The sequence below is a fragment of the Gobio gobio genome, assembly GCF_949357685.1.
Source record: "Gobio gobio genome assembly, chromosome: 25".
Taxonomy (NCBI): domain Eukaryota; kingdom Metazoa; phylum Chordata; class Actinopteri; order Cypriniformes; family Gobionidae; genus Gobio; species Gobio gobio.
The window spans coordinates 10,867,246-10,881,746 of record NC_137121.1 but is presented as its reverse complement, the minus strand read 5'-3'; the positions used below and the strand labels follow the sequence as shown (position 1 = coordinate 10,881,746).

The window sequence follows — 14,501 nt, the reverse complement described above, 5'->3', positions numbered from 1 at the left end:
TTTTGCAAATTTCCCATTCATTTCCTATGGTATCATTTTTGACCAAAGAGCACACGTGGGAGTATTATTTATATATATATATATATATATATATATATATATATATATATATATATATATATATATATATATATATGTGTGTATATGTGTGTTAACATACCTAATGCTAGAAAAGTCACCAAGTTTCATATAATTCTGAAGAAGCTGTGATTTTTAAAAATTCCAAATGTGGTTCATACTATGAACTTCATAGGTTCAGTTTTTCATAGGTGTGTGTGTGTGTGTGTGTGTGAGTGGGTGTGTCAATATCACACTCTTGATGTTTTAGAGTGTCACCCCTTTACTGCTGTGTACTTTTTTCAGCATCGTGGCCGATTAGTAGATTGTACACACAAATATTCAGAGAATTTTTGTGTTTTTGCCGATTTCATTTCCTAGATAATGAACGCTACTTTTTTTTTAACAACCACTTAGCATGCTCGAATCATGAACCCAATTTTTTTTGTGTTTACAAACCTAACGCTAGAAAAGTCACCAAGTTTCATATCTTTCCGATGAAGCAGTGATTTTTAAAATTTCAAAACAGAAAATTTTCCAGTCAGAAATGACCGAAGAGCACCAGAGGGTTAAAGCTATCGGACGTATCCGACCCTTAAAATCAGTTATGACAAAAATTCAAATCTGCAATTATTTGATGGGGTTGGACAATGAAACTGAAAACAATTTATTAGTATGGTGTAGGTCTTCCTTTTGCGCCCAATACAGCATCAATTCATCTTTGGAACGAGGGATTTTGAGCCTTGGCTGTGATGTGCCCATCAAGCACAGTAAGGAATGCCATGATATTTGGGGCTTCTCCACACCGTAACACCCACAGATGTGGGGAAGGCAGGGAAGGTGGGCTCATCAGAGAGCAATACATGTTTCACATTGTCTACAGCCCTTGATTTGCACTGATGAAATGTTTGGCATTGGCACAAGTGACCAAAGGTTTGGCTTTAGCAGCCTGACCATGAATATTGCCTCCTGGCGAACAGTTTTGGTGGAAACAGTCGAGATGAGCATTTCATTCGGTACGGAGTTGGGGAGCTGTGGTTTTATATTTTTTGCATACAAACCCAGACATGCCTTTCAGCTTCCTTTTGCATCGACATTCACTCCTGTTGGATGTGATTCGTCCTATGTGGTGTTATGCGGACACTACCCTGGATACCATAGCTCTCGATACACCACAAAAACTTGCTGTCCGGGTCACCGATGGGCCAACGAGACGCGCACCAACTATTTGTCCTCTTTTAAACTGTGATATGTGTCTCATTATGTTCTGTAGATTGCAATATTTGATGTACAGCTGTGCTATTGCTCTGCTAATTCAAGCTTCACACTCTGCTCTTATTGATGGAATGTAAAATCAGTGAAAATTGGCCTCCAGGCCACCATATATAGGTGTGAAACATTATATTGGCCAGTGTTTCAGTTTTATTGTCCAACCCCTGTATGTGTCTGTTGTGTGTAACACAGTTTCCAGTTCTAGCTAAAATAGAATTTTAACCTTATAAAACCTACTGTTCTTACCATATTTAATACATGAATTTCCAAGGCCTTTAGATTTTCAACAAAATCAAACATTTGATGAAAAAAAACCTGTTGGATGCAATCCACGACATACACTACATTACCAAAAGTTTTGGGACGCCTACATTTACATGAACTTTAATGACATCCCATTCTTAATCCGTAGGGTTTAATATGGATTTGGCCCACCCTCTGCAGCTATAACAGCTTCAGCTCTTCTGGGAAGGCTTTCCACAAGGTTTAGGAGTGTGTTTATGGAAATTTTTGACCATTCTTCTAGAAGCTCATTTGTGAGGTCAGGCACTGATGTTGGACGAGAAGGCCTGGCTCTCAGTCTCTGCTCTAATTCATCCCAAAGGTGTTCTGTCGGATTGAGTTCAGGACTCTGTGCAGGCCAGTCAAGTTCTTCCACACCAAACTCACTCATCCATGTCTTTATGGACCTTGCTTTGAGCACTGGTGCGCATTCATGTTGGAACAGGAAGGGGCCATCCCCAAACTGTTCCCACAAAGTTGGGAGCATGATATTGTCCAAAATGTCTTGGTATGCTGAAGCATTAAGAGTTCCTTTAACTGGAACTAAGGGGCCAAACCCAACCCCTGAAAAACAACCCCACAACATAATCCCCCCTCCACCAAACTTTACACGTGGCACAATGCAGTCACGCAGGTACCGTTCTCCTGGAAACCACCAAACCCAGACTCGGCCATCAGATTTCCAGACAGAGAAGCGTGATTGGTCACTCCAGGGAACACGTCTCCACTGCTCTAGAGTCCAGTTTTATACACCTTTAGCCATGGAAGTGATTGGAACACCTGAATTCAATGATTTGGAGAGGTGTCCCAATACTTTTGTCAATAGTGTACCTTCTTCATGTGATTGATAGTTCTTACTTCTCTAGCATACTTCTAAAACTGTCCACCTAAAGGTTGTGTTACATGTGTCCATGTGCTGTGAAATATGTAATATTTTTTTTTAAGTAAACATAAGAATAACTTTTATACTCGTGAGTAACATTTCGAGATATGCCGCTGTTCTCCTCCAGTCCGCGAGGCGGCGGCGCTGTTGGGCGACCGTGTGAGCCGCTTTCCGTTTCTCTCGAAGAAGAACATTTAGGATTTTCAAGACAGCAACCGCAGCAGACGGTCAGTTAACATTATCCGCCTGACGGCTCTCTCAGGGCGAAGCAAAGCCAAGTCTTTTTTGTGTGTTTTGTTTTCTTTTGTGTTCTTTTTTTTTGCATTTCATTTGTCCAGATGTCCGGTGAAATGGAGGCGAGCACAGAGGAGCAGCAGGTTCGCTCATTCAAACACGTTTTGTTAGAGGCGGTAGCGCATCTGACGATGTGATTGTGCTGATTCAGTAATGTAGCCTTATTGTAATAATAATAATATACAAATCAGTCTATTAGGTGTATTAAATTGTTGAACCACATGCAACAACATTTTCTATTTAGTCTTTTAAAGAGTGTATTGTATTCTATCTATCTATCTATCTATCTATCTATCTATCTATCTATCTATCTATCTATCTATCATCTATCTATCTATCTATCTATCTATCTATCTATCTATCTATCTATCTATCTATCTATCTATCTATCTATCTATCTATCTATCTATCTATCTATCAATCATCTACTTTACTTTTTAAGGGGGCAAATATGTCACAATGACTAATCATTGCTGTTTTTCTGTTTATGCTGCTGTTAATTCAAAGTAGCTTTACTGATTTGACCAGTAACTTTCATTAATCTGTTTCCTGTGATTTATGAAATTTAGTTTGAAGTGGTTTTGTTCCCACGTCTAATGTAGGAGATGCAGGACACTGTTGTAAGTCCAGAAAAAGCTGAGGAGGTCAAACTGAAGGCCCGATACCCTCATCTCGGGGCTAGGCCTGGCGGGTCGGATATGTTGCGAAAAAGACTACAAAAGGGGGTACGTTTTCATAAGAGATTGGGTCATTTCACACAATATTCTGTCATCAATTACTCACCCTCATGTCATCCCACACCCGTAAGACTTTGGTTCATCTTCAGAACACAAATTAAGTTGTCTGGCTATCACCAGACCCAGCTCGTATCTTTTAAGATTTAAGTCTGGGGAGTCTGCTCTTTATTTTTTACTGCACAAGAGGCGTGATCAACGGGCATAGTTCAAATGACTCTGTACGCAATTGGATAGTCCTTCAACCAATCAGACCGATGATCCATCGCTTCTCTATCCGTCATTGTGTTAAACTCACCAGTGGTGCGCCAGGTGGATAAGCCAGTTTGTGATTGGTCCCCGCAAATTTGTAACAGAAGCAGGATAGAAATATGTACAGGTTTTCAGCCTGAACTGCAGGGTGAAATCAAATCACCGGCAGATCAGGCTGGGTCTACAATAAAGATCTTTTTGATAAAATCTGAGAGATTGCTGGCCCTCCACCAGTGAACCAATGAGGTTCATTCTCGTGTTACGCAGCACGTTTGAGCTTCTTCAAGAACCAATGAGGTTCATTCTCGTGTTACGCAGCACGTTTGAGCATCGCAAGAACCAAAGTGTAGGTCAAGCAGGTTTGTTCGAGCTTGTTCGCTGATCTGTATTTAAATGTGAATAAAATTCTAAATTCAATCTGACTAAACCGCTCCCTATGGATTAGTTTTATGATATCTATGCACTTTTTGAAGTAGTTGTGTATCTAAGGAGGGACAGGAATATCTCAGATTTCATCAAAAAGATCTTCATATGTTTTCCGAAGATGAACCAAGTCTTACGGGTTTGACATGAGGGTGAGTAAATGACACATTTTTTGGGTGAACTAACCCTTTAAAACTGAGAATTCAACCTATTGAATGCAAATAACGGATGTATGTTATTTGTTTTTCCTTGCAGCAAAAATACTTTGACTCGGGCGACTATAACATGGCCAAAGCCAAGATGAAGAACAAGCAGCTCCCGACTGCAGCGGCGGAGAAGGAAGAGATCACCGGAGACCACATTCCCACCCCTCAGGACATTCCCCAGCGGAAACAGTCTCTGGTGGCCAGCAAACTCGCCGTCTGATGCCATTCCTGCTCTTTCCATCTCTGTTATGCTCCCTCATCTGTCATTGTTTTGTCTGTCTTTTGCTGTCTTTTCTTACTCTCTTTGTCTTCGGCTGTAGAAATGCTCTCAATATAATATTTTGATAAAGAAACGTGTAGATTGCTGCTACCAATGCTCTTGGATTTAACCGTACAGTTAAATGAATTGCATCAATGCCAAGGTTTAAACATGGTAATCTGACCGATTGAGTCAGATCAGCATTATTTTAGGGTTTTACACTTTTTTTTTTTTTTTTTTCCATCTTTTCAACCACTTTGTTTGCGCATGTCTTCAGAAAAGACCTGCATGAATTGATATTGATATGGACTGGACTTGAAATAATCACATACACCTCTTCTGCCAAAACTGTGCCTGTTGGAAGAAACAAAAGGCCTTGTAGACGTTAGCCGGTTGAGCTGAAGTAAATCTAAGCGCTCTTAAAGTTTGTTCATTGAGATTTGCTGTTTGCCTCTTACTTGTTGATTATGGAAATGGCCTTGACTGTGAGTTCACCCACACGAGGAGAGCGTTCCCCTCTCCGCTGGACCGTCTAGGTTGTGTTGCCACAACAACTGAAACGATTTATCTGAGCTGTACAAACGTTTACTATCACAACTGTGCCATTTGTTTTGTAAATAAAGTAGTTTTTGCACATGTGCTTTGTGACTAAGTAATTGTATCTGAACTCTGCAGCGTTTCTTGTATTTTAAAGCTTGTAGAATTGCTGTTAAATTAAAATAAAGATAAAATCATTTTAAAGACAAATTTAATGGAGCCATGAGCATTGTGCGGTCATTTAGCAATAATTTGGTGAAATGCATTCTTGGTGAAGTGGCTTGTATAACTAGCTCTGTTATTAGTGATAGTTCAAACGAATGTACTCTCTTTTTAATGTGATCTATATCTCAAGTTAATTTATAATTGGCAAATGCTTAATTTTTTTTTTTTTAATTTGCCTCAACTTTTCAGACGGAATTTTCGAGAAATACAAAGAACTAGCTCATTTTAACTGAGTTGTTTTTCTACCTTTAGTATACCTGGGCGAAGTACAGTAACTCACAATCGCCACATGGCGGCACTGTTTTTACGCCACTGTTCGTCATGGTGGATTTTTTTTTTTTTTTGCGACTATAATGTTGCTAAAAGCCAAGATAATGAACAAACAGCTTCTGTCAGCAGCAGAGAAGACATGGATGTATAAATAACCTCCTCACATTTGGAGTATGCAGTGTTTTATACCTATTCCTGAATGGGGTGCAGTTACTCATAATCGCCACAAGGCGCCACTGTTTCCACGTCTGTCATTGCCACGGCGACTATCTTTTAGGGGTAACAACTTTTTAAAGTCTATGATAACCACGTGTTAAATAAAACTGAAAAAAAAAATTAGGAGTTAAAAAACTTAAAAGAATGGTTCGTTCGTTCCTATACCCGGCGTGCTTAAAAGAAACTGGCATGGATGATTTCCACTTAGAAATAGAACAAGCGGGAAGAATACATATGATATATGAAATGGGCGTGGATTGTCTCCCCGGAAGTTGTTTGTAATTGGTGACATACGCTAAGTATAAATAATATTTAACTTTATAATACATAGCATGAAATAACAGGGTACTTTTTTTTACAATCTACTTACATTTCATTGGCTATCGAAGTTTACCAGTGTCTTTATTCTTCCAAAGCGACACATGACGTTGTCACGTGGTATCTGTTACTTTTCTCAGCGGTGTCAGGAAGGACCAATTATAGTTAGTTATGATTACAATGTTATTTAATTTTTTTTATGAATAATTCCATAAAAATGACAGGCGTTAGTTTCAATTTTTATGACAGCTATTTGTCTTCATAATTAATATAAAAAAATAAAAAAATAACTATTTTGTGTACACACATGATGACAAATGTGAATGCAGCTCAATGGAGGAATCAGCGTTTTGAGCCGCCGCGCGCCCCCTGGCGGAATACAGCATCATTACCCACAGTAACAGCTGTTATTTATTAAACTGTGCCACTCGATGCATTTCCCCGGCGGCTGTCACACTTCTTCCACACCACAAGCCAAGAGATTGCAGAAACTTGCGCGTTTCTCAATGTCTGTTTTCTAAATCGTAGCAGACGCAGAGAGGTGCGATGTTTCTGGAGTAACGGGAGTTCAGGCGGAGCTCAATGGCAGCGCCGGAGCTTTACTCGAAGGTATGAGAGTTTAAACCCCGCTAATTTCACATCTGAGCAATGGAAACATGTGAAACATTGTGTCAAACATTCTTACAGCACTTTTCCTGGTGTGGGGGAACTTTAAAGGGGATACTGGAATTTAAGGGTATTTTTTTAGTTTGTTTAATTGTCAAACATTCATCAGATTGTATCCAAAATATAAATTATATTTGTTTTAAATATGAGAGCATTGACAAAACAACCTGATGGTTGATTACAGTTGGGAAAAAGCAACACAAAATTTAAAATAAATGTAAATAATAATAATAATAATAATAATAATATAGATATAAGTTGCAGCTCTAATTATAGGTAAATCATTACTATATATATTGTATATAATACAATATTTAAAATGTGATGTCTTGTTTAAAATATGAATGCATTGATAAAACAATCATATGCTTGATTTGAAGTTTGAATTGCTTTAAATGAATACTGTTATTCAAACTGCAGTTTGCTCGAGTGTGGATCCCAGACACCTCAGAGGTGTGGAGATCAGCAGAGCTGACCAGAGACTACAGGCCTGGAGACGCCGTCCTACATCTACAGCTGGAGGATGAGACGGTGAGAGCCTCAAACACTCGCCCCCGGTTTCACTAGGGTAGTCCTGGACTAAAACGCATGTTTGAGCTGGTTTAACTGAAAGCATCTCGCACTGATTATATCTTAACATATGTCAGTGCCATTGTTTTGTTTCAAGACGCACACCAGTAATGTTTTTTTTTCTTTCTAAGACACGTTTATAAAAGCTACTTAAATGTCCTAATTGAACTAAGGCCTAATCCTGGCTTAATCTAAGCCTTGTTTGTGAAACTGGGCCTGTCTTCAAAACGTTTTCCACATGCACCCTGTTCTGTTCATCTAATGGTAGAGGAACTCTGATTTGATCTGGTTCACCCATCCAACATGGGTATTATGAAGGAAAAGCATGACATAACCAGATTAGGTGGTTTAAAGGGATAGTTCACCCAAAAATGAAAATTATCCTATGATTTGCTCACCCTACAGTCATCCTAGGTGTATATGCGTCTTCTTTCAGACGAATACAATCAGAGTTATATTAAAAATAGTTTCCAAGCTTTATAATGTCAGTGAATGGGGGTTGAGATTTTGAAGTCCATAAAAGTGCATCCATCCATCATAGAAGCACGCACGCTGGTAGAAGTAGAAGAAGAAGATGAGTGTAAACGATCTTTGTCTGTGTTGTAAAAATAATTTAAGGATACACTGAGTACTTACTAATACGATCATCATTTTTGAGAGGAATAGTTAAGGTGAATGCATATACGAACAAGTTCTCCGTTTAGGATTAGAACGAATTCAACCCAAGTGCTCTTTGGTGATGTGGATGATTACGTTACTGATGATCATCTGTCCATCATCGTATAAAGCCCGCCCTGACAATTTGATTGGTCCGAACAGCTCAGGTTTGAGCATGGTTGCTCCACAACGGATCAAGTCCAGACCGAACCTCCTGACCTGTAATGTTGTGGGCGGGGCTAAGTTCAGCTGGCATCCAGGCTACATAAAAACAGCTTTTACAAACACATTGCAAATGTTTTATTGAAAGTATAATCTGTTAGATGAAATTAACTAATCATCTAATACCATTAAATATTAAGTGTCTGTATAATATGTAATTTTCAGCGCTTGTTTTGTTTGCTCTTTGGGTGGGTCAGCTAAACAGAGACTATTAACTACTACTATTCTTTTAATTATAAAAATACCTCAGTAAAATGTAACAGCCTCGTTTCAAAACAGTTATGATGTAACATAATATAACTCTGATTGTGTTCGTCTGAAAGAAGAATGTAATATACACCTAGGATGGCTTGAGGGGGAGTAAATCATGGGGTCATTTTCATTTTTGGGTGAACTATCCCTTTAAAGCTTTTGAGGGCTGTTTGAGTCAGCATTGAGTCAAGTTAGAGGCAGAGTTGAGTCAGACTGGTGGTGAACAGGACGTTGTGTGGAAAAAATAATGGGTGTGGAGTTCCAATTCCAGCATATTTCAGTAACTGCTCCCACTGCTGCTCCCACAGTTTATTTCACTGGTGGCAGCTGGTAACGTTATCATTTGTGTAAAGTCACTAGGGCAAAGAAAATGATCTGTGAAGTTTAGCTCGTGGTTTTCCTGAGGTAAATGTATCTCCTGTCTGCAAGTGTGTCAGTGATAGCAAAAGCTTTTGCATGTTTTAGCCACAGTATATAACTGCCATTTAACCTGCATGTGTGTACAAGATGATCTGAGGGACTTCAGTTCAATATAAATTTAGCTCTGCTGACAACATGCAGTTGATTTTGACTAACACAAACAAATTGCCTTCACAGCGATGCATGTACAGTGGAAGTTTAATTTTTACTCTGTACTTGACTACATTTTTGAATAAGTATGTGTACTCTTTACTCCAATAGAGTGGTGTAGGTATGACGTCACTTTGTAGGCCAATCATCAGTTAGCATCACACTGGTTCCCTCGATTAAAAACCCAATAGGATTTTCCCATAGGCTTTTAGATTATCGCTCTGTGATCAACAAAAGTTTCTGATACTTGCACGTTTTGTCCATCAAGGTTATTTTTTACAGATGAACACAACTTTTCTGAATTCTGAAGCCTAAATATAGTCGCCAGAAGTAAAAAGCTAAAGGTACGAACTACACCACGTTCCCACGATTTCAACGTCACCATCACTAAGCTTCCCACAACGCTTTCAGTTTTCATCTAAAAACATTTCCCCAGAATGTTCGAGTTAGACTAGTTTATAAGAGCATAATGAGGCTGTAAAAGCGGACTGAGTTTACCTTTTCAGCGTGACTGTTTAATTTCCTCGACAACCTTTGTAATCCCATTTAGCCACTTGTTAGCAACCGCCTTTTTAAAGACCCGTAACAGCTTCAAAAAATCATGAGTGGGGTAATACTGATATATTTTATGTCATAGAATAAATTGTGAAAGTGTCTTGAGCTTGTGTTCACTTCAGATTTTATTTCAGCCATTTAAACAAAATCCCAGTCAAAAAACCCATTGACTTTGGGACAATGGAACCGGAAAAATGCTAACTCGCTTCTGCGTTTTGGTCTACGTACCTGCACCCCTCTATACATTTGTGATGAGTTACATTTTGCATGGCACCTAACTTTTTCTGCAGCAGTTTATTTCTGCTACAAAAGAAGCAATATCGCCATCTACAGGGCTTTGAAGGCTATATCTTGTGCATGTTGACTTCACTAACACAAACTTCAGCAAGGTTACTTTACATGAACGTGAGTACATTAGCAAGTAGTTGTTGAATCGCAGGCATGCAAGGACTAATGTATTTTGAGCTAACATTACTCAAGTGGTATTGGATTTGGAGGCTTTTAGCTTGTAATGAGGTCATTTTTGCTGTAAGGTATATGTACTTTTACTCAGCTATGGTTTGCAGGTACTCTTTACAACTCTGGAAAGGCAATAGATTCTCTTTAAGAGCATTTATAGTTCTCCTCACTCCTGAGTAGCTTCAGCTTAACTCTAGTGTCATTTCATAGGAGGTCGAGTACAAGCTGGACCCAAAGAGTGTCGTTCTGCCTCCCCTTCGTAACCCGGACATCCTGGTTGGTGAGAACGACCTCACGGCTCTCAGTTACCTCCATGAACCGGCCGTGCTGCACAACCTCCGGGTGCGATTCACAGACTCCAAGCTTATCTACACCTACTGCGGTAATAGAAAATGATGCCTCAACTGGCCATGACATTGCTTCCTAGATATTTTAAACTCAGGCATTCAGTTTTGAAAGCATTTCCATTTTAAATCTGTATGTCTCAGGAGAGTATCTATCTATCTATCTATCTATCTATCTATCTATCTATCTATCTATCTATCTATCTATCTATCTATCTATCTATCTATCTATCTATCTATCTATCTATCTATCTATCTATCTATCTGTCTGTCTGTCTGTCTGTCTGTCTGTCTGTCTGTCTGTCTGTCTGTCTGTCTGTCTGTCTGTCTGTCTGTCTGTCTGTCTGTCTGTCTGTCTGTCTGTCTGTCTGTCTGTCTGTCTGTCTGTCTGTCTGTCTGTCTGTCTGTCTGTCTAATCTAAATATATAAAAAATTTAATTTACAATTTTATATTATTGTAATAAAATATTACAATTTAATTGCATAAAAAAAAAATATATATATATATATATATGTGTATATGTTTTTTATGTATTTAAATTGTAATATTTTATTACAATAATAGAATATTGTAAATTTTATTTTATATATATATATATATATATATATATATATATATATATATATATATATATATATATATATATATATATATATATATATATATATATATATATATATATATATATATATATAAAAATGTACTATATTATTGTAATAAAATATTAAAATTGAATTACATTAAAAATATATATATGTATATTTTTTATGTAATTAAATTGTAATATTTTATTACAATAATAATGTAAATTAGATTTTTATACATTTTATATATATATATATATATATATATATATATAATTTTTTTTAGATTTTTTTTTATGTAATTTAAATTGTAACATTTTATTTTATTTATTCATTTTTGTCTCAAGAGTTTGATCAGTATATAGTAAAAAAAATATATATACAAACATTAAAAAACATATATAAATATATTCAAATTTTTTTGTATTATGTAATACATTTTTTACATTTATATTTTAATAAAAATGTATTGATTGTCTTCAATATATAGTCACAATTAAAAAAAAAAATGTATATATATATATATGATATATTGCTGATTGTTGTTTAAATGACCTGTAGACTTTGGAACTCCCATGAGCAACAGATATTACTAGTGAATATGAACCATAAAACATGACCAAGCAGAGCGTGTGTGTCATCTGCACTGCACAGCTCATTAGACTTTGAGTTATGAACTCCTGTTCTTAGATTAGACTGTTCTTAGATTTGCATACCGTATGCAAAGTAAAAAAAATAAGAGTGAACCATTGCAAAAATAAAAATGCAATAATTGCACAAAAAGCATTACAATTCAGTCTGACCTTTGACCCAGAACTCCAGAAGTTCTGAAAATCTAATTATTTGTTTGAAAATAAACATAGGGATCATCCTGGTTGCCATCAATCCATATGAAAGTCTTCCGATCTATGGATCAGACATCATCAATGCTTACAGTGGGCAGAACATGGGTGATATGGACCCTCACATCTTTGCTGTATCAGAGGAGGCCTATAAACAGATGGCCAGGTATGTGCACACACCTTATAGCAAAAGATATAGTATGTCTAAGAATATGTCTATAGGCAATAACAATGCTATCTCTCCGACTTCTGTAAGAGACGAGAAGAACCAGTCCATCATCGTGAGTGGAGAATCTGGTGCAGGGAAGACCGTGTCTGCCAAATATGCCATGCGTTACTTTGCTACAGTCAGTGGATCCTCCGCTGAGGCCAGCGTGGAGGAAAAAGTGCTGGCGTCCAGTCCTATCATGGAGGTGTGACAGCAGTTAGATGCCTAACTTTAACTGGCTAGCTCTTGCGAGCCTGTAAAAACTCCCTAGACATCACAAATCTATTCCAAGAAACTGTGTCATATCGAGTTTGTGTCATATCAAGGTTTTGTGTATGTAGGCTATAGGAAATGCCAAGACGACGAGAAACGACAACAGTAGTCGCTTCGGGAAATACATTGAGATTGGATTTGACAGGAAGCACCACATCGTAGGAGCCAACATGAGGACGTACCTTCTGGAAAAGTCTAGAGTGGTGTTCCAGGTTAGTCTTGTACTTATTCATCTCTACGAAATACTGATTTAACCCCTTAACTGTCACCGTCCTGCTGGCGGGACGCCTGGCGCTCTTTTTTTTGATCGCCTTTTTTTCGTATCATATATATTTTAGTAATTATCATAAATTAGGTATCTTTCGAAAGCTTACGAACTCAAAATTCATCCTGCGAAAACCGTTTTGAAATCAGACGTTGTGTTACCATGGAAACGGTACTCTAAATTCATCTACCGGGCTCCTCCCCCTAGTGGGCGGTGTCATGTTTCATATTACAAAATGTCTTTTAAAAATGTCTTTTCTAATCTTGACAAAACGCATATCGTCGGAAAGGTCTGAGTCTTAAGGGTCCATGTTTGGTGACTGTTTTGTGATGGAAGTGATATTTGGACAGAAATTTACAGGAAAATGCATTAAAAAAAAAAAACAATCAATGGAATGTGTGACACCCGGGTGGCTATTTTTTGTACAGTGCCTAAACAAAATCTCATGGGAACTTACATTTTTGTGATATCAACTTCAAATTTGGAAACCAACTTGATTAGACATATGGCTTTGATTTTATAGTAAAACATTTTTTTTATATATATATATATATATATTTTATATAAAATAAAAAATATTTAGTATAGTATTTTTCATTTACAGTAAATTTAAACTTCCATAACTTTTTCATACTTTCATATTTTGAAATGCTTTCACTTGAACAATAATCTGCCGAGTACCGAGTCTTATTTAAAACAAGACCAAACTTGGGTCTATATTCCAAAGCATTCTTGAATTACAGCCCTTTAAGTTTGGATAGTACATTTTCATGACTATTCTCAAAAAGGGGGTGACAGTTAAGAGGTTAAAGAGTTTGAGTGACCCATAAGTCATCAGTAATGGAAGATAATATTCAAAAAATGCATGAACTGCCTGAAACGAGTCATCAGTAATTTCAGTCTTGCACGAACCAACGTAGGTTTGTAACAAATTTTGCATAATGCCAGGCTATGGTCTTCATTGGCTGCCTGCAAATGACGTCTAAAGTGTTTTTTGACCTGTAAACCTACTGTAGAAGACCTGCAAAACCCAATTGGACACCTTAAGAATGGCATAATAGGGGCACTTTATATAAAAATAAATATGAAGTTTGATGTATTTGTGGGGAATGTCACTTGATTTACACTAAAGCCATCAGTTTCTGTTTCCTATTTTAGGCGAGTGAGGAGAGGAACTATCACATCTTCTATCAGCTCTGTGCCTGCGCCCATTTACCTGAGTTTGAACCTCTAAAGTTAGGTAATGTGGTACCCACTCTGGATTGTGATTATAAACAACAGCCAAGTAAATCATAGACTGGGCTATAATGGTTTAAATATGTTATTGTAGGTTTTACATCAACCGACAGCTGATATTTTGTAGTAAGAATATCTGTTCATCACTTCCCCTCAGGGTGGACTTCTTTTCTTCAGTAACCAGTCTTTCTCTTAAGGTAGCGCTGATGACTTTCCTTACACTAACCAAGGCAGAAGTCCCGTCATCGTGGGAGTGAATGACCTGAAGGAGATGCAGGCCACAAAGAAAGCCTTTTCACTGCTGGGTATGAATATTTTACCTTTCCATGTGCCATATGGTGTTAGGGTCCTTTGTCTCTCTTTTTTTATTGTCTTAACTTATTATCAAAATGATAAAAAGGGTCACATCTTTTATTACATGTTTTAAATCATTTATTTAATTTGTCTTTTATTTTATTTCATTTTAAAGGGTTAGTTCACCCAAAAATGAAAATTCTGTCATTAATTACTTACCCTCATGTCATTCGACACCCGTAAGACCTCCGTTCATCTTTGGAACAGAAATGAAG

At 37.3% G+C, this 14,501-nt stretch overlaps 2 protein-coding genes across 3 annotated transcripts in view; both read left to right on the top strand.

Annotated features, from left to right (window-relative positions):
- Positions 1-2,654: 2,654 nt before the first annotated feature.
- On the top strand, positions 2,655-5,301 carry arpp19b (cAMP-regulated phosphoprotein 19b). Its single transcript, XM_079809231.1, has 3 exons — positions 2,655-2,871; positions 3,391-3,513; positions 4,453-5,301. Exons 1-3 carry the CDS (start codon positions 2,833-2,835, stop codon positions 4,621-4,623), a joined length of 333 nt encoding a protein of 110 aa, XP_079665357.1. The 5' UTR covers positions 2,655-2,832; the 3' UTR covers positions 4,624-5,301.
- A 1,390-nt stretch (positions 5,302-6,691) lies between these two features.
- myo5ab (myosin VAb) overlaps positions 6,692-14,501 on the top strand; it is a 29,339-nt gene continuing 21,529 nt past the window's right edge. For both annotated transcript variants that reach the window (XM_079809321.1, XM_079809320.1), the window contains exons 1-8: positions 6,692-6,837; positions 7,315-7,425; positions 10,390-10,561; positions 11,972-12,116; positions 12,207-12,363; positions 12,500-12,643; positions 13,855-13,936; positions 14,130-14,237. In XM_079809321.1, coding sequence (XP_079665447.1) covers positions 6,811-6,837; positions 7,315-7,425; positions 10,390-10,561; positions 11,972-12,116; positions 12,207-12,363; positions 12,500-12,643; positions 13,855-13,936; positions 14,130-14,237 — 946 coding nt within the window. In that variant the 5' untranslated portion in view covers positions 6,692-6,810. The remainder of the gene's footprint in view (positions 6,838-7,314; positions 7,426-10,389; positions 10,562-11,971; positions 12,117-12,206; positions 12,364-12,499; positions 12,644-13,854; positions 13,937-14,129; positions 14,238-14,501) is intronic.

What these genes read in the sequence shown, in the direction of transcription:
- arpp19b (XM_079809231.1), top strand. Translation starts at nt 2,833, where the DNA reads ATGTCCGGTGAAATGGAGGCGAGCACAGAGGAGCAGCAG. An exon ending in CGAGCACAGAGGAGCAGCAG is followed by an intron (nt 2,872 to 3,390) that starts GTTCGCTCATTC and finishes CGTCTAATGTAG; the next exon opens with GAGATGCAGGACACTGTTGT. An exon ending in GAAAAAGACTACAAAAGGGG is followed by an intron (nt 3,514 to 4,452) that starts GTACGTTTTCAT and finishes TTTTCCTTGCAG; the next exon opens with CAAAAATACTTTGACTCGGG.